Source organism: Pocillopora damicornis, chromosome 8 (assembly GCF_964200805.1).
Source record: "Pocillopora damicornis chromosome 8, jaPocDami1.2, whole genome shotgun sequence".
Classification (NCBI taxonomy): domain Eukaryota; kingdom Metazoa; phylum Cnidaria; class Anthozoa; order Scleractinia; family Pocilloporidae; genus Pocillopora; species Pocillopora damicornis.
Genome location: NC_142677.1, coordinates 12,585,852 through 12,604,859, shown reverse-complemented (window position 1 = coordinate 12,604,859; position 19,008 = coordinate 12,585,852). Strand labels below are relative to the sequence as shown.

General features: G+C 37.4%; 3 protein-coding genes across 3 annotated transcripts; 2 read left to right on the top strand and 1 right to left on the bottom strand.

The window, feature by feature from the left end:
- Positions 1 to 1,492: 1,492 nt before the first annotated feature.
- On the top strand, positions 1,493 to 6,758 carry LOC113674902 (hatching enzyme). Its single transcript, XM_027191399.2, has 7 exons — positions 1,493 to 1,669; positions 2,236 to 2,499; positions 3,213 to 3,319; positions 3,655 to 3,968; positions 4,849 to 4,902; positions 6,093 to 6,203; positions 6,638 to 6,758. The coding sequence occupies exons 1-7, from the start codon at positions 1,595 to 1,597 to the stop codon at positions 6,643 to 6,645; spliced, it is 933 nt and encodes a 310-aa protein (XP_027047200.2). The 5' UTR covers positions 1,493 to 1,594; the 3' UTR covers positions 6,646 to 6,758.
- Positions 6,759 to 8,867: 2,109 nt separating this feature from the next.
- LOC113674900 (matrilysin) lies at positions 8,868 to 13,493 on the top strand. Its single transcript, XM_027191396.2, has 7 exons — positions 8,868 to 8,969; positions 9,835 to 10,101; positions 10,492 to 10,598; positions 10,968 to 11,281; positions 12,048 to 12,128; positions 13,115 to 13,219; positions 13,390 to 13,493. Exons 1-7 carry the CDS (start codon positions 8,895 to 8,897, stop codon positions 13,398 to 13,400), a joined length of 960 nt encoding a protein of 319 aa, XP_027047197.2. The 5' UTR covers positions 8,868 to 8,894; the 3' UTR covers positions 13,401 to 13,493.
- Positions 13,494 to 14,204: 711 nt separating this feature from the next.
- Positions 14,205 to 18,439, bottom strand: LOC113674901 (matrilysin). Its single transcript, XM_027191398.2, has 6 exons — positions 18,317 to 18,439; positions 17,293 to 17,666; positions 16,789 to 17,102; positions 16,195 to 16,266; positions 15,387 to 15,495; positions 14,205 to 14,348 (listed from the first exon to the last, which is right to left on the bottom strand). The coding sequence occupies exons 1-5, from the start codon at positions 18,392 to 18,394 to the stop codon at positions 15,395 to 15,397; spliced, it is 939 nt and encodes a 312-aa protein (XP_027047199.2). The 5' UTR covers positions 18,395 to 18,439; the 3' UTR covers positions 14,205 to 14,348; positions 15,387 to 15,394.
- Between the last annotated feature and the right edge of the window lie 569 nt (positions 18,440 to 19,008).

The window sequence follows — 19,008 nt, the reverse complement described above, 5'->3', positions numbered from 1 at the left end:
ACATAATTGCCGAACGTGATTGGTTATCACCAGCTCGGTTTGAGCACTAAGAGGACTCTGTACTCGTCATGCTTATGTAATTGGACATTATGCATCATGTACGCGTGCTATTGTCACACATTTCGCCGAGTTAACTGTTGCTTTTTATGAAACCGTATACAACATGGCTATTTTTTTTACCCAATTTTGTCATGCATTATTGATTAAATGGTAATAGGACTTCGTGTCATCCAATTCTGTCTGTAATCATAGTCGTAATAAACAAATCGGACTCCTGCTTCGTGGTCGACCGATTTTGATGATCACCTGTATGATTACAGACCGAATACGAATCCACGCAGTCCTATTACTATTACTTACTTTTATCATGATTTATCAGTTTTATTTCATTGAAGACATTCGAATAGTCAATCAATAAGAGGCTTGGTAGACTTTTAGAAAACAAATGACAACAATAATAATAGTCATAACAATAATTATACTGATAACGCAAAGTAAACTAACAAATTATTAAGATAGTTTTGTGCTATTTAGTTTTGAGAACATTTTCTTTGAAACGTTGGCATTGCATCGAGATTTTAACGAATTTCTTGGCTGTCGCTTGCTACTATACGAGTAATTTGAAGTAGTAAGGAAAACGAAAACCTCATTCAGTTTATTTATAAAATCTGTTCCACATGTACAAACGACTAAAACTATCGGCTAGAATAATCGCTAAGTGTCAGAAACGAGGCGAGTTCGTCAGCGATGTAAAACTAGTAAATTCTGCGAAATGATGATCTAAGTTTCCAAATTTAATTGTGTGACCTACCGAAAAAATCGACCCCTTTTTTAATGTTAAATGCGATGTTAAAAAGCAGGTTCGTGACCAACAGGAATACTTTTAAATTGTATCGAACGGTTTTCAATTTTCAAATGTCACTTGTTAAGTTAAATGCAAACAATGGAACTATCAAACATAATCTTAATTACACTGACTTGATCACGTCCCAAATTGTAGATAAATCTCTTTATCATGAGCACATGAAAATTCTGTCGGGAAACCAAACAGGAAAATCTTAAGGGGTACACATGTATGCCATGAAACTGCCAAGAGGTGTTTTCCCCGCTAAAGAACATTATTGTTACCGAGAGTTAGTGTTTTGGGTTGGTCATCATACGTTTTATATTTTGGATTTTGCGCAGCAAGTGGCAAAAATGAGTTAAAGGGGACTCAACGCAAAGTCAATAGAGAATGTCGTAAACAATGAAGTAATGTGGAATCTCGCACAAAAGACTTATTTGAGTAGCTGTAAGAGCAATTTATACAGATTTTTTTTTTCATGTTAAAGTAAACATTAACTTGCACTTTTACTTGTTAAGCTGGTCGGAGAGAATCATTTGATACCCGCAACATACAGTAGGAAATGTATTTTGAAGTGTGGCTCTATAAAATACAATAAGAAGTAGTTGTCATAGTCAATTTTTCTCTCTCCATTTTTATGACATTTTCAAGGTTCCTTCTTTGCCGTATGCCCTTTTAAATAGCAAGCCACTTTTGGAATGCTCACTCTTTTCAGTGATTTAGTAGATTTTCTGCGGCGTAGTTGCAAAGATGTTGGCTGTCGCGCTTCTAGTAGCATTTTTTATTCAAGTTTGTGTCGGTGATGATGACCTAACTGAGGGCTTGGTAAGTTCGAAATCAAACTGAGTTTTTAAGACTTAAGCAGGAGATCATGCTTGACCTAATCACGTACGAAGGAAAATTTCCTAACTCTTGTTCCTCTTCTGGTATATCCTTCTTTCAGTCATCACCGAACTAGTCAGGGTACCGAAAATTAACAAATTTTCAGTGTTCCCTAAGAGAAATCAAATTTTGATATTAGATTTTTTGTCAATTCCTCTGCCCAAGGCCTTCATGTCTTCAAAGAAGATGCATAAAACATCAAACATCAGTTTAGTAAAAATCAGATTTTGATTTGTGCTCATTATCTATTCCGTCAATGGTCAATTTTTCAGTTGGTCATTTGCAATTTTTGTTGGATTTTTAGTCATTTTCGTACCAATTAAATTTTTAATTTTAGTTTATCACAACATCGTCCAATTAGCGCGTCAAAATAAGGATAAGAAGGGCGCTTGATGCAGCGGCAGCACTTAGATAACTCTTCCCAAATCGAAGCAAAACGAAAAAATTGCAGAGAAACGCTAACGATATAAATGGCTCCTTAAAATATTCAATTTTCCTTCAAAAATAAGGAATTCCTCAACCAATACGGGTACATATCACACACGCGAAGCGGCAACCACGATGTACCCACAGCCATAAGAAATTTTCAGGAGTATTTTGGCCTTCCAGCCAGTGGTAAACTCGATGATTCGACAATTAGACTCATGAAGAAACCGCGCTGTGGAATGCCTGATCCAACTGGAGAATCTCGAAAGCGAAGATATGTCACCAGAAGCAAATGGTACAAGACTGAGTTAACGTATTACGTACAACCTGGCCTGGATCTACCAGCGGTAAATAACATCTACTTGGGGCGGGGTTACATTTACCATCAGATCATAGAAATAACTAAACAAAGCCATGCAATGAGAATCTTGAGCGAAATTTAGTGTAGAAAGTAATACGAGATTGCATTAGATTTGCTTAAGTTTGCATTTTGATTGATCGAGAAAACTTTCACCCTTCTATGGGTCCTCATACGCTCCTTGTGATGTTCCTTTTCTTCTGATTGGCTTTTGTGATTCTTTTGGTTGGTCTGGCATTACGACATTCATTGGAAGGCGTTTTATGACAGTGAGTTATTACTTACCCTTAAAAAAAAGCAAAAAGCGGCATCAGCCAAGGAGAAATAAAAGCAAACAGAAAATAATACACAAACATAAAAACCCCGAAGAACACAAAGAGAGGCAAGAACAAACAGAAATCAGAAAAAAACATGGCTTATGCAGAATATTTTGGAAGAAAATACAACAAAACATTATTTGAATTCATGACTTTGAAAAAAGAGTGAATTATCCCGACACCCTCTCGTAAATGTGCTACTTCGTTTCTCTCTTAACCTTTTTGAATGTCCCCACAATTCCCTGCGATCAATTTATGCCTATCAAAGGCGTATACAGCCAGCAGCTTTTTCGAACAAGCCTGTTCCGTTTTGGAATATTTTTTTAAAAATCCTGTAATTCTTTTGAATTTAAAACAACTCATAGAAATCTAACTCTTTGCTCAGGAACAACAAAAAGAGATATTTGCTAAGGCACTGCAGTACTGGGCTGACGTTTCCAAGTTATCATTCAGATCAGTTGAAAGTCCCAGTGAAGCTGACATCAAAATAAGGTAATCTAGACATGAGTTTAGCTGATTATAGATTAGTTAGATATGACTGTGATTTATCTGATGGATGACCTCCATGTACCTAAGATAAGAAGAACTTCACTACTCAACCAAAATACATGAACGCAAATGGTGTATGTTATAATCTATTTCAGCCAATCCAGAGAAAAATTGACTATTTTTCGGCTTTAAGATATGCGTTTTACCAAGCAATGAAGACATGAAACCGTACTGCAGACGAAACCTACCGAAGTCGCTTATGGGAAAGTAATTTTCCAAAGAAGTTGTAGTCTACGAATGACGAAATTATAAATCGTTGATAATTTTTCTTGAAATAGCTTTGGAACGTACAGCCATAATGGTACAAATGGAGAGGGAATATGCCCCTATCCGTTCAGAGGCGCTGGAGGTGTGTTGGCGCATGCCTATTACCCTCGAGATGGTCGAGCCCATTTTGACGAGGATGAAACTTACACACACGACACTAAATATGGCGTCAATCTTCTGTGGGTGGCCACGCACGAATTTGGACATTCCCTTGGCCTTGACCACACAAATGTCCAGGGTGCGATCATGTATCCCTACTACACAGGCTATGTACCAGATATGAAGCTTCATTCAGACGACATTGCTGGGATACAATATCTGTACGGTAAGAATTATGATGACCAGCGCTTTCATACACGAATTGTTCTATTTTCCAATAGTAATGACCAGGGATTTTCAACATTAGCTATTCATCGTAAACTATTTTTCTCTTATGGTCAGAATGGAAGTGCATCCACGAAAAGTAATAATCACACTTTATATGATAGTAATAATAACAATAATAATAAGAGTTTTTAAGAACGCATTCTGCATATAAATGTCTCGATGCTTTTTACAACTAAAAGAAAGAGCTCTCACGAAAAAGGTACGTTTTCAATGCCCTTTTAAAACTATCAACAGAGTTACTTTGTCTAATGATAGCAAAAATAATAAATGTGATATTCGATGGTAATAGTGATGATGTTAATGGCAATAACTTTAAATTCATAATATATTATGATTTATGGCAGTACATAAATTTCAATGCTTTTCAAGTGTAACCAGTTCCATATCGACATGTACAGATAGAAAACATCAAGTATGTATGTCTACAACTTTTACAAGATCCAATTACAGTGGATTAAATATAATTTCTATGGGTGTGATCAAGGTTATCATGAACCTCTGAGACTAAACCTATTAAACAAGGAGGTATTTCCAAAATAAATGGGTCTTTAGTGAGGATTTTAAAATTGTCAATGACTGAGAGTGCCAAATGTTAATTCGTAATATTGACGATTATAACGATGTTTTTGATGTTGATAACGCTGTTGATGGTTGTGATTACGATGATTCATTTTAAGAAACCTTTTTATTTTAAAACTGAAATTTCTAAAGTGGTCGCTGTCATGATCATCGTGCTTTTAAAAACAAGCTATAGTATTTCAAGATACAAGTTTTGTAGTTTGATTCTTAAACGCTTCACTGACTTGTGTTCGTTACAGGTTCAAACGATGGTACTGATGCTGGAGGTGGCGGCGAGACCCCTGCTCCACCTTGTAAGTTATGATAACTAAAGAGCTATTTGTTAAATTCTCAACTTCGGATATCACATTTATAGAATTGTGATTGGTTCATGTAGTACGGGTTATCAAATCTTATACAGGCTTACCTACTAAAGAAATCACCCCTCCAGATGTCAGTCACTAAGCTGAATTTCTTTTTCCGTTTGAGACGAACGATTGATCGAAAGTAAAACAAATACCAGTCATTCGATAACATTCCGGACGTAATGATAAAACCCACGAAGTGTAGTATATATATGATGCTATCTAATGGTACCTATCTTTTAAGCATGGCTTATATGTCCAAGATATTGCTCCTGAAAAAAATGTTTCACATCCTCAAATAAATTATAACAACAACATAAATAAGAGCCAGTTACCTTCAAAATTTAAGGATGATTTGCAAATCGTAACAGAAGGAGGACTTCAAAATATATTGGACTTTTTCCACGAGAGATCAGAGCCCAAACTCTATTTTGAAATTTCTGCACTTTGCAAGGACCCTTTTTTTCCAAAGGTTCATTTGTGATATCCACACCAACAGACATAGTGCTGGTTTTTTGCTTTCGATTTCACACTGCAAAAAAATTTTGTACACAGAGCTTCTCGAAGAGCTTGAGGACTTGACATCTCAGAAAAATAAAAAAACTAAAACTGAAAGCATGTCTCACTAAGTTTGTAAAGCTGAGAGCGATAAATTAAGTTAAAAATATTTAAACGAAAGCTTTTCTTCATCCTATCCTTCGCTCAGTTTCACTTAACAAAACATTTGTGCAGCTGTGTACAAAATTTACGTGTGACAATGCGGTAGAACTCAAACATACTCCTTGTCTCGAAAATATCTTACCTCGCGCCCTTGCGCTTTTGTAGAAAGTGTTGTATTTTGTGTAAACATTCTTGTACGGCTTTGTAATTTGTTAGAGATTATATTAATTTTGCATAGTGAACCCGATGAGTTCATATGATGCGACCATGAAAGTTTTATCCACTATGTTTCCAGCAGATATAAACATAGTCTGCGCAATACCTGGGGAGGTTAATGACAAAATTAATTACAAAAGTCAAGAAACTCCTGTTTAAAGTACCGCAAGGAAGTTACTGATGACTAGTTTATTAGATTGGCTAATCCTTGTTTATTCAAATAATAATTGATTTTTTTAATACCTTCTTTTTTGTCAATGAAGCTGACTGCGATGATAGGTTGGCGTCATCCTGCCAACCATATGTTGAGGCTGGTTATTGCGACACTTACCCTTCCAATATGAAGTACTGGTGCGAGAAGTCGTGTTCTAAATGTGAGTTCTGATTCCTTAATCAGTCGTTTAAGAAACTCCCTTGCATTTACGAGGAAAATAGAGCTTTCATTTTTGTTAACCTTTCTGTACTTGCATTTTACATTCTTCTTGATTTTAAGACACTTCTTCAACCAATGCATTAGCAGTAGTATCCCCACAGTGCAGATAGTGCCCGTTAAAGTTAAAACAAAGAAGAAAAAAAAGAAGGGAAAATTTGCTTAGGGTGAACCCCTAGACTTCAGTTTTGAAGACAATCACCAGCCGACCTGTCAAGTGATAAATTAAATACGGTACTACCCACTCGAAACATGATTTACGCGCAATATGATTTGTTCTGAGAATGCATCAATATCGGATTGGCAAATGAAATTTAAAGAGAATTTGGACATTGTAGTCTGTCCTCAGCCTCATTCTTTTCCTTTCTTTCATTGTAGGTCAGTGACATGTCTAGGCAGTGAAATCAAAGATTTTACCGATATTCCCAGCCTTTGTTTGTCATTATGTCTGAAGTAACTTAGCAGTGAATTACGAAATAAAGTTTGGCATCGTAAATAATTTGGTAGTGTGCGACCTTATTTATTAAGAGGGCTTGTCTAAATGTTCAAGATGCAAAGGTCACAGAAGGCAATCTTTCGCGTTCACAATGACAGGATTTTAATTGGAGATAGTTATTAGGTGCTCTTTCTTAGTCAGCTACTTAATTCGTTTTCACAAAAAAGGACCATTCGGTCGCATTTTTATTATTTAGAGCAAACTTCAAGCCATAAGTCACTTCCTTTTGACGTTTTAAGTTTAGTCTACGTAAAGGTCTTTTCTGTTCTTTTTTATCAAGAAGAGAGAGCCGTGCAAAGTTAACAGTCACATGGCTCTTGCCTCTACATGGCTCTCACTTGCTTCTCGCTTTTGACTCTTTTCTAAGTGATAAGCATGTACTTCAAAAATTATCACTCCTGAATCACACATTAAGGTCACGAGAATAAAGGAAATGATCACGAACTAAAAAAGCTCTCAGTTGCTAAACAAATTCTCCTTGTCAGCACTTACAGAATTGTAGAGAGAACAGTATGAAGAATTTCATGTTGATATGAGGGTGTAAAAGATTAAAAGAATGGTATCCCTCCGAGGTTTCTGATTTCTATTTTTCTTTTCGAGAGGAATACATAGAAAAAAGGCTGAACTTCAGAAGACTTGTGGCGCAGACACGTTTAATCTCTACAGAAGAACAGCAAAGATTTTTTACTTACGACTAATGCAAACTGTTCCTTTTTTGTGCATTAACAGCTGAAAACAGGAGAAAAGAAGTTTCATTGTTGCTGTCTGCTGTTTGCCACAAGCGTCATTCAGAACCTCCTTATTTTTATTTAGACAGTTACTCGCTCTCATTATTTTAGTACGCAATTCAAGACAATAGCGCTTCATTCATTTCTATAAAAAGCTGAAATTAGGTTTGTACAAGACTTGAAACATAAAACACTCAGGGAACACTTCGAAGCAAAACAATCCATGTGAACATGCAGTTGTATTAGCTGCTCACCTGACCTGAGTATTTTTTGTTCATAACATGGTTCGTACAGCATTGACTAGCGTTAACACTTATCAGAGAACAGCTTCCCTTCGTGAACCAAGACCACTGGGAGAATTGGGTGTTGGCTCTGTTAAGAGCGTGATAAACGAATGTCTTTGTGGGACAAGTCATTATGAAACGCCAGAAGGGAAGGGGTGAAGGGGTTGAAGGATTTTCAGGTTGTGTCACGAAAAAACTCATATGATTCCCCTAAAGACTGGCAAATTAAGCGCGTGAAAAATTAAATTACGAAGTCAGAGTCGGTGTCGTTTTTTCAAATGGTCGATGATCAGCAGATCAGCAGATGAGAGCTCGATTTTTGAGCGCATTTTCTGAGCAACAGATCCCGGTGCGTAGGCAGCACACTGAATATAATCGCTTATATCTCAAGTTAAATTTGAACACTCTACCGAAAATCATTTATTACTGATCCTGATTACTCATAACAGATATTGGTGACCTTTAGCTACGCTTTTACATCCATATGCAGCAAAAGCAACAATGGAACGCTGATGAATTTTGTTTTCGTGTAGAAAACTACCATACAATCTCTTGTCCAAAACTATAGCAAGTGTTTACGTCTAACAACGCAAACAGCAGAAAAAAGATGACAGGAAGTTTAAATGTTGCTTTTTGCCATGTGCCGCAGACGTAAATAATATAAATGCTCTCTATTATTATTTTGAGTGACTTGCTGTCAAATCTTCATGAGCAAACACCGTTATTAGTTAAGCTGCAGAAACATTTCGCAGAACGAGGAACTGATTACATACTCATAAACAATAGTTTCGCATTTATGCCAATAGAAAGCTCAGGGAAGGTTTGAAGAAGACCTGGAAAACGAGAACCTCAGAAAAACCCAAAACAAAAACATCCATTTAAACATTTGTATGAACAGGTCATCTAAACATTAGTTCTTTGATAACCTAATACAACAGACTATGGAATTTGTTTCTATAGGTCTTAAAATTAACAAAAAAATTATTTGCCGAACAGTCAAAACATTTTCCAGGTAGTATTTGTTTCTATTGTCTCGTTAGTGAGACATCTGCCCCAGATAAAGATACTTAAACCACATTTCAGAAGGCTCAATTCTGTTGGAAGCCTTCCACAGACTTTTCACGAAAATGTTGCATTTGGCATTATTTCTACCTTTTCTCGTCAATTTTGTTACTTGTGAAGATGACCAAACTATGGCCTTGGTATGTAGACATAAAGATTCATTTTCTTGGTAGGAAATGACTCGTTTGTCGATAGCGCAAATGAGCGAAAAAAGAAACGTGAAGGAATCCTTGCAAACTTGGCGTAAAATGTTTCAACATAGGCTTACATTTGAGTATCACTTACTGTCATTACACGCCTCCTTTAAAAGTTGGAAGGGCTTATTACCATGCAATACTAATGATTCAAAGCCCTTAAAAATGGGGCAAATATCCTTCTCAATGACTGTTTCTAACTTTTTCGTTGGGTATGAAAAGGGTATTTTTTTTGTTCTAAAGTGGTGCTTCAAATCAAGTGTTTTTACTTTAATTAGCAGGGTTGACGCAGTCTTGAAATCTTTTATTTTAAATTTGCCCCGTGTACTCTTGCTAAAATACGAGGAGAGGAGATTCCTGAAAGATGTCTGCAAATTTCAAAACCTACTGTAAAGTTGATTTTTTGATGAAAGAGGTCTTCTGAATAGCTGAAGCTCCTCGAACGCTGGATCTCCTTTTCAAAAAGGTGTAAAAGAGATTTGATCGTACAGTCTTGACACCCATAATTGACCATGATCAAACAACCCATGAAGTTTTATACACCTCACTTAACTTTGATCCTTTTTTAGCATCTAAATATTCTGATTTTAAAAAAAAACATTGTATTTGCGTGACATTTCGTCTAAGATAGGGGAAAAATTGGATAGTTTTTCAGTTATGTCAAAAGGAAGAAACATCACTGTCGTTACACATAACGCCTGCATATTTTCCACTTTCCCTGGTCAAAGTCGTAAAGCGTAAATTTTTCACATTCAAGGTTAAGAACTACATTTGTACAGAGTAATTACTTTAACCTACTTTCATATTCTAGAAATTTCTAGGCCATTATGGATACATCTCATCCTCACGAAGCGGTAACCATGATGTAGCGACCGCTATCCGAGGGTTTCAGAAATTCTATGGCCTCCCAGTGAATGGCGAGCTCGATGAAGCAACAGTTAGTCTCATGAAGAAGCCTCGATGTGGTATGGCAGACCCTGTTGAGGACGGCAGACGCGTTCGAAGGTACGCTACTAATGGAGAGTGGAGAAAGAATTATTTGACTTATTTTGTGCAGCATGGCTACGATCTACCTAATGTAAGTAGCAACCCGCTACACCCTAATATCAATATGCAGATTCTCCATTCTATTCTCTACACATTTCCTTTGGTACCAAGTGAATTTTTTTAACATAAAAAGCTTCTTGAGTCGGCGTTCATTTCCTTTTTCTCCCAATCTAAATATTTAATAAAGGAGCAAAAGTGAAAAGACAGGAGAAACTAGACGCTAGTCACTCGAAGGTGGGTGGAAGAGGTGAAAGGTTTCATGAAAATGCTATTGCACGATAACGATGTTTTTACAGTGCTTTTTAAGGGAATGTAATTTCAGAGAACTACCTGTACCCACGAAATTAATCCTTTATTCTTTTGTATATATGAATAGGCTTGTGCTTCACGTATGACAAGCTTTCCTCCTTCTCTCCCTTAGGATCAACAAACGGTCATATTTGGTCAAGCATTTAAGTTCTGGGCTGATGTGTCCGGATTGTCATTTAGCGAGGTCATGGATGCCAACAGCGCAGACATCAAGATAAGGTACACGATTTACGCTTTTAATGTTAAGCAAGAATCATGGGATGAGCAAACCACAGGTACAACTGTAAGCCTCAGGTTGAGTTAAGAAAGCTGATTTCATGTTTAGCTTAGAATGTTTTATTCACGCAATCACTGTTTAGTAAAGACTATTAGCGCACACGAGAAAACAGACATTCACATGCAAATAAATACGGAAACATTGAAAGAGGAAAAAAGCTGCGCTATTCGAATAGAAGGAATAAACTGTTTCAACCATCATTAAACTCCAAGGCAAAAGCAGAGAACAAATTGGTTAACCTCAATAACCAAAGACAACTTTCTCTTCAATAAACTCCTCCATGCAAACAGGACACTTCTTTTACTTCATAGTTTTGGACGGTACAGTCACGGAGGGACTGCTGTGGAACGGACTTGTCCTTATCCCTTTGACGGAGCTGGAGGTACTTTAGCGCATGCCTACTATCCTTCTGACGGACGAGCTCATTTTGATGAGGATGAAACGTTTACTCATGACACATCTAGTGGTACCAACCTTCTGTGGGTGGCAACCCACGAGTTTGGTCATTCTTTAGGACTGGCTCACTCTAATGTCCGTGGCGCTATCATGTACCCCTACTATACAGGCTATGTACCAAATATGCAGCTTCATTCTGACGACATTGCAGGGATACAGTATTTATACGGTGAGTACAAAGCGATTTTAGTTTTTAACATTATTCCATGATAGGGATGTAGGAGATCACTATGCGGTGAGAAAGATGGACGTTATCGTTGTGTATGGCTCAATGAAACTGGTGTTAGCCATTGCTAAAGAGTTCTCTACTGAGTAGTAAAGAAGCTATGATGGGTAATTGGGTTAGCGTCTATTCGATAGTTAGTCGACATACATGTAAAAGCTCTGCTTATTGGTGGAAAGTATACATGCTCGTCGGATCCACTCAGAAGAGTCATTTCCATATGTTGATTTTCATGTCAAGCTCATAATGGATTTTATTAGTGGATGTTATTTCTTTGACCTGTTCGGGTGGCAATTTGCGCAAAGTTTTATATTTTTGAATGATCATATGACTCGTCCGGCCTTCCCCGCGTGCGACTTTTTTGATAAACAGTAGACAAAAGTCCTCGTATGACGTCTATACGTGATGGCTTGAGCAGGGAGGCAGAGAGCCGTGCAGCGCTTTGAGATGCAAGCTAAAAGAAGACGGGATAAAACAAAGAGAGCGACTTAGTCAACGAGTACATGATATTTGATGGATTGCTACAAAATATTGTGGCAGAAGTTTTCTTGGGAAGATCTGCTCAGATAAGTCATAAAGTTTTATGGTTGTCACATTAACGATTTTTCAATTTCCCTTTTTGAAATGTACGTGTGCTGTAGAAGGCCACCTTAAAACGCATAGGTTTAGTTACACTGTCTTGAAATTTTATTGTCCTTTTCCTTTCAAACAGGCCCCAACACTGGCGGTGGTGGTGGAGTACAGACTCCTATTCCTAGCCTTACTCCCACTACTCCTGCTCCCACAGATTCAGGTAAGAGACTGTGCTTAGAAAAAGAATGTCGTTTGGTGATGTTATTAATGCACAGAAATAGAGAAGTGTTAAAAACTTTCCAGGATCTATTGTATGTGTTTATAGAAGTATTAAGATCCTCAAGCATACTTGTCTTAAACAGTATTGAGATGATAGACTATTCTTACAAAAACATATTGTAAGTGAACAATTCACTTTACATAATAGAATTTGTGATCAGAAAACCTGAAAGTCTTAAATGTATTGAAATAGAGAAGTTTTAAAATTATTCAGGATGTATTGTGTGTGTTCACACAAGTGTTAAGGTCCTCTGGCATATCTGCATTAACTAGTATGGTGAATAAGCCTATCTAGTAAATATGCCCCTTTAGACGGTTGGTATATCCGCTGATAATTTCCGCGGCTGAGATATTGTCCGAGAAATGAATATTTCGCTGAGAAGCCAAGCTTCGAAGGCAAATGTGAAATTTTGAAAACAATCTCTCAGCCAAGATCAGAGACCAGTTTATTAATGTCATTACCAGTGGACTCTGCAAAATGAGTTCGTTTTTCTTCCGTATAACTTAATAGAGATGAAAAGTGAAACTCTCTAATTATTTAGTTTATTAATAATGTTAATTAATAATAATTTATTTAATAATATATTAATAATATTTATTTATTTAATCATTTAGTTTATCAATGTCATTGCCAATGGACTCTGAAAAATGAGTTCGTTTTTCTTTCATATAACGTAAAAAAGATGAAAAGAGAAACTCTTGAGCTGACTTTTCTCTTTTGCTTATTCTCGACAGAACTAATCGAAGAACAAATATAAACGTAAATGGGGATATTGCGTGATCACTATCCACTGAATTTAAACCACGTGACGTAAAATAGCCAATAAAGTCGCGCGAAAATTAATGGGGGGGGTTATAACCAGAGATATTTACCGGTTCAGTTTGGAATCATAACTGATGTCACTTATATGATGACATACCATGTAGGTGCGTGCAGCGACAGAATGGGATGCAAACCTTATGTGGATGCTGATTATTGCCGAATATACCCCGATAATATGAAGTACTGGTGCCCCAAGTCCTGTTTCAATTGTAAGTTGTATACCAACTACCAGTTATTAATTTTATTCATTCAAATTCATTCATTCAATTGTTAATTGGTTCCCTTTCTTTCTGTCTTTCTTTCTTCCTTTTTTTCTTTCTCTTTTCTTTTTCACTTTTTCACTGCTTAGTAAATGATGGGAGCTTTCTTTTGCTTGCAGGTAACGTGTGAACGCCGAAACTAAGTGTCACGTGAGACGCACTCTACAAAATCATTGATGTAGAAGTATGTCAGATACAACTCAATAAAAAATACATAATTGCATTTGGTAAATCTTAGTATTTGCTTAAGAAGAGAAAAAAGACAGGCGAATTTATGTTACTTCATAGAGAGCCCTGGGTGAATGACGACGATCAGGGTCCCAGATTAGCTTCGATGGTGATCAGTTGAAATCATTTGAACTCAGGATATATTTTGATACGGCCCAGGATCTCGCACTTTCGTCTCTACTTCCGAGCCAAGAATCTTTCCGTATTCTTTGATCGAGAGCCTAGCACAGACTCGTTATAACAGATTTCCCTTGTTTAATTGCGTAGATATATTTGCTAAAATAGGGGATGAGTTACGGCTTTAAATTATCATTTTGAAATTGTGCAAAATTATTTAGTAAACACTAAAGTAGAAACAATGAAATATTGGGTCGGTCAATGTTTGAGAAATTCGCAACTGGCTGCCAAAATTATTCCGGGGTTAAGATAATGTTTCTTGAAGTCTCAAATCTCTAATTTCTTGGCCTGCATCGTCCCGAGTTTTGAACAAACATTTAGTTCTCATTGGTCCTTGATCATTTTTCTGACAAGCCGTTGTGATAACACAGTTTTTTTTACTACACACGATCGAAAAGCGCAATGCATGGGGTTAAAGCGAGGAACTTGACTGTTCTTTGAAGATTTGTGCCTCAAATTCTTGCCTATACTATATCAGGACGAACAGCATCAAAATTGCAACCATACAAAGCACTCAGGACCTACTGCGTTCATTTGAATAATCCGTTTAATCATTCCGAGTTCGTTCGTCTAAGCTACAGTGCTACTCATGGTCAGAGCTAACGATTTTTATGCTTTCAAAAAGTGCTCCAGATGTCGTTCCTTTCAGTACCTGTAGTTTGGATGTGAGTACCTATATGATCGGGATAAAAATCATAAGATAAGGGATGATATAAATAAACAAAATAGATTGTACAAAATGCATCGAATAAAATGGTAATGATTAAAAACTATCGGCAAAAACTTTATGCCTTGTACTCGTCAAAACATAATTTAAACGTTTGACATCATCCTAAAAGTAAGTCATTTCGCCTTTCTATCAAAGTATCCAGAATAGACAAAGAAGCCAATCAGAAGAGTGTTTTAATTAAAGCATTAAGACAAAAAAACAGAATAGCGACACGATTATGATATTGAATAAATTTAGTAAATAAAAAAGTTAAAAAAAAAGGAAAATAAGAGACAAATAGCAGCAAAAATCTAACGCCTGGTTCCTCTCGTCAGTTCTGATCAGTCTCGTTATTTCCACTTGGTTTAACTTAATCTAAACGCAAAGGCAATTTCGTCTTTCTATTATAATTTCTCTAGCTAACGTAACAGATAAGGTCGCTGATTAGATGAGTACATCAAGTATAGAAGAAACAGGACAACAAGGCAAAATTTGACTTGGAGAAAGGTCTGATGAGTTTAAGACCGTGCACAGCCAACAAAAAAATGGAACTTTTATTTTTGCACTTTTTTGAATCAGTCATCCTAATCCTCCTGAAGCACTAACCTCCCCTCGGACATATATGTTATTCACCAGAAGGGAGGTCCGAATTGGGAAAAACTGTGCCCAAGGTCTTGGATACCGCCAAGATACACAAGACAGAGGGCACAGTTTTTCCCAATTCGGACCGACCTTGGCTGGTGAATAACATTTTTACATTTCTCTAAAACCTAACAAATGGCTGCGAAAAAAACCGCCCGCTGTGAGCGGGCCGGATGGGGAGAATACTGCCCGCTCTCGGAACCAATTAGATTTCAGGAGTTGTAGAATACCGCCCGCTCACGAACTGAGAAAAAAATAACAAGGTCTTACTGCCCTCGGACCAAGGTCTTACTGCCCTCAGACCAAGGTCGCACTGCCCTCGGACTCGGACTAAGGTCTAACTCATTACATATCACGTACCTTCCAGTTCAGCAAAATCTGCATGTTTTCCGACAGTTAGCCTGGACATATCTGTTGGAGCGGCAGTATCTGGTCCATCCACGGCAACGTCGATCCTTGTCTACACAGGCTGAAAATTAAAAAAAAGGTTATCATTCCTGTTTCCCAAAGGTAGAATGAATCAGAAATAAACTGTTAACCGGGTCCTCTTACGTGTATGGGGCACCTCCATAAGCTTAACTTTTTTGGGGGACTGGGTGCAATTTCTTCGAGGAAATCACTGCTTGAAAATTTAATGTAACTACCCATTCACATCTTGGTCATTATAGCTCGCTGAAAATTTGGTTTAAATTTCATAACAAATCTCCTGGAGGTATTATAAGAAAAAAGGCGAATGGTGTAGCAGTTTCTGTTGACGTGAAGTATTACAAGTTCTTAAGATCCACCGAATGAAAGATTTACTTTGAAGTAGCAGTTTATATCTAAGCCCTTTTAGATTTGATAATTTTGGAAATAGTGGTTCAGCAGAAATGGGGTGTCTTGGAAAAAAATCTATTTTAGGGACAAAAAACGAAATAAGACCTGTTCGGCTATTTTGGATTACGAGACCAGTATCCAAGGGCGTACATAGTTGAAATGACTAACTCATAATCCTTATCAAAGGGAAAAGTATTTCAAGAGATTGTGTCAAAAAAAATGAAAATGGGCGAAAATCGAGGAAGGGTTTCAGCCCATCCCTTCCCTCCTTACAACCTAGCGAGGGTGTCACTTTCGTGTTACTCAAAAGTTAGAATAATTGATCGATGTGTCCCCTCTCCCGGATGCTTACCTCCGCCACCGCCACCTCCACCTCCACCACCGCCTCCACCTCCGCCCCCACCTCCACCTCCGCCGCCAGATCCTATATGATGACGACACAAATAGGAAATATCAGTCAGTGAGCTTTTTAGAAATAAAAGAAATTTATTTTAATGTGTGAATAATATGGGAAAAGATGATCCTGACACAAATTCAGGCATCTACAGGGCTCGTTCTCCTGCCTCCCTTTCGCCAGTAAGACACTTCTCTCAACTCTGCTAAATGTACGAAGCAACATATTGCACTTAACTCCCACTCGTGACCATGCACTTGATCACTGTAGGTTGTAAAATAGAGCACCATAAAAATTATCTTTGTGGCGTACGTATCATCATCATCTTCGAATTAAAAGGCCTATGGCTTGAATTCGAAACAATGATTGTTGCTGAAAAGTTCTTAAAGATATCGGAAAATTAAATTCCGCTCTGGAGGAAAACAAACTCACATGCTTTTCAAAATTCGAGCTAGTATTTCATCATGGCCTTCCATAAAAAGATTTAAAAGAATGCCTACAATGTTAACTACTGTAATTAAGAGAAGCTATGATAAGTTTTCTCTCCCTCACCGTAAAGTGAGCGTATCCCTGCAATGTCATCAGAGTGAAGCTTCATATTGGGAACGTAGCCAGTATAGTATGGGTACATGATTGCACCTTTGACGTTGGTGTGTTCCAAACCGAGTGAATGCCCAAATTCATGGGTGGCAACCCACAGCAAATTTGTTCCCCTTGATTGCCCGTCTGTGTATGTTTCATCTTCGTCAAAATGGGCGCGGCCGTCCGAGGGGAAGTACGCGTGTGCCAGAACCCTACCCGGGCCGTCGAATGTACTTCCACATGTTCTCTCAGCACTGGTTCCTCCGTGTCTTCGGGTTCCAAAACTAAAATCAGGAAAGGTAAACTGAACAAATTAACAAACATACACATAGACCATAAACAACCATGAAATTTATATGTAAACAGACAGATAAACAAACAGGCATACATACGTCTATCATTTTTTGTTACTCTTGTCTTTATCTGAAGATGACCATTTTGATAAAAAGGTTTTCGTTGAAGACAACGCTTTACCTGATTTTCAAATCAGCTTGTCCTGCACTGTTCACTCTCCTGAACGAGAGCGATGATACGTCAGCCCAATATTTCAACGCCTTAGCAAAAATACGGTCTTGCTGATCTCTGCTGAGGTCGCGGCCATGTTGGATGTAGTACGTCAAAGAAGTCTTCCTCCATTTTGAGGCTGTTTTATAGCGGCGAAAACGGTTACCGCTTGCCACTTCATCTGGCATTCCACACCTCGGTTTTTTCATCAAAGTTAGAGTAGGTCTGTCCAGACGACCAGTAACATCCAAGCCAGCAAAACGCTGAAAGTTGCTGATGGCTTTCTTCACATCATGGTTGCCGGATCTTGACATTGAAAGATAGCTGAACTGGTTGAGATATTTCTGTTACGATAAAAGTTAAAAAACATGATCACTCAGTTGCTAATGTAAAAAACTAGAGAAGTGTCATATGTTTTAACCGAATTTATCAGCGTAAGATTAAAGTTCAATTTGATAAAATATCTGAAAGGAAGCAGAAAGAACGTCGTATTCATGCCCAGGAATCATGCTTTACAGGAGTACCAAGTATTAGTACCAAAGACACACATTTTCACGTAAAATCATTTCATAGCTAAACAAAGAGTACGAGTCCCAGCAAATTCTATTTTCACGCGCCCAAAAATGACCGTGGCATCTCCTGTTTAGAACGGAACAAAGGGGCTGATTCTCCGAAATAAAAAAAAATTCGCAAGTCCTGATGCCGGTAAAGTATAGAAAAAGCTGCGACATTTTTCTTAAATGTATGCAAACCTTTTTCATTGAACTCAGATATTTCATTTTCAAATAATTTTGTAGTCATAAATGATATTGAAAAACTCCAACTTGATGGAGTATCATTGATTTCCTTTGCTAAAAGCTGGAAATAAGCTGTTGGGTTAATCATCCTAGTTACAGTTGACTAATACTTTCTTTGAAACTGGTTTTTACTGCAGCTTTTTCAGAGCTAGTAAGATTCCCAATAAATCTTCTTCATTATAAATCTTTCTTCCTACCAGCGCAAATGATTCTTCGTCTTCTCCTTGGACGACTCCTAATGCCACGATTGTGGCAAGGAGCGGTAGCGACCACATGTTGTCGACTTCTTCTTCTCTTCTAGCAAACCGTCTGGTCTCGTGGTACTCTTTTATGCCTAACATAAGCTTTAAGCTAAATCTCTGTTCAAACAAATCAAAATGACCACTTCTCAGTTGTCCAGATGTGCAAAACTGTTAGATTAACTTTTAAGGTTCTTATTGAATCTTCTTATTGTATACAGTATCAGCTGGTTAGACTTAAGAGCAGAGACGCTATAAACTGATTAAATTATGTCATGTTACCTTCCCTCGAAAGTGCAGTTGTGTAAAGATGCTGAAATAAAGCTTCACATTCATAGTGAATTTTTTTACCAACATCAAGCTGATCAAATAAAAACTGCAACTGCTAAATACTTTTGATATTCACTCTTCAGTTCATATCAAATTTCGTGAATTTTAATACCAACATAGAGCTGTTGACAAAAATAAAAGCAGCCAATGCTGAAACCTGTTAAAACTTACCCTTCAATGCATATGAAATTTCGTTTTAAACTTGTCTGAGGTATTTTCGCTTAGAAGAACATTTTCTGATGAGTCTTAATGAGAGGGAAACGTTATGACAAGAAATCCCTTAAAAAATGCGAATCTCCTTATTAAGTATTAATGTTGCA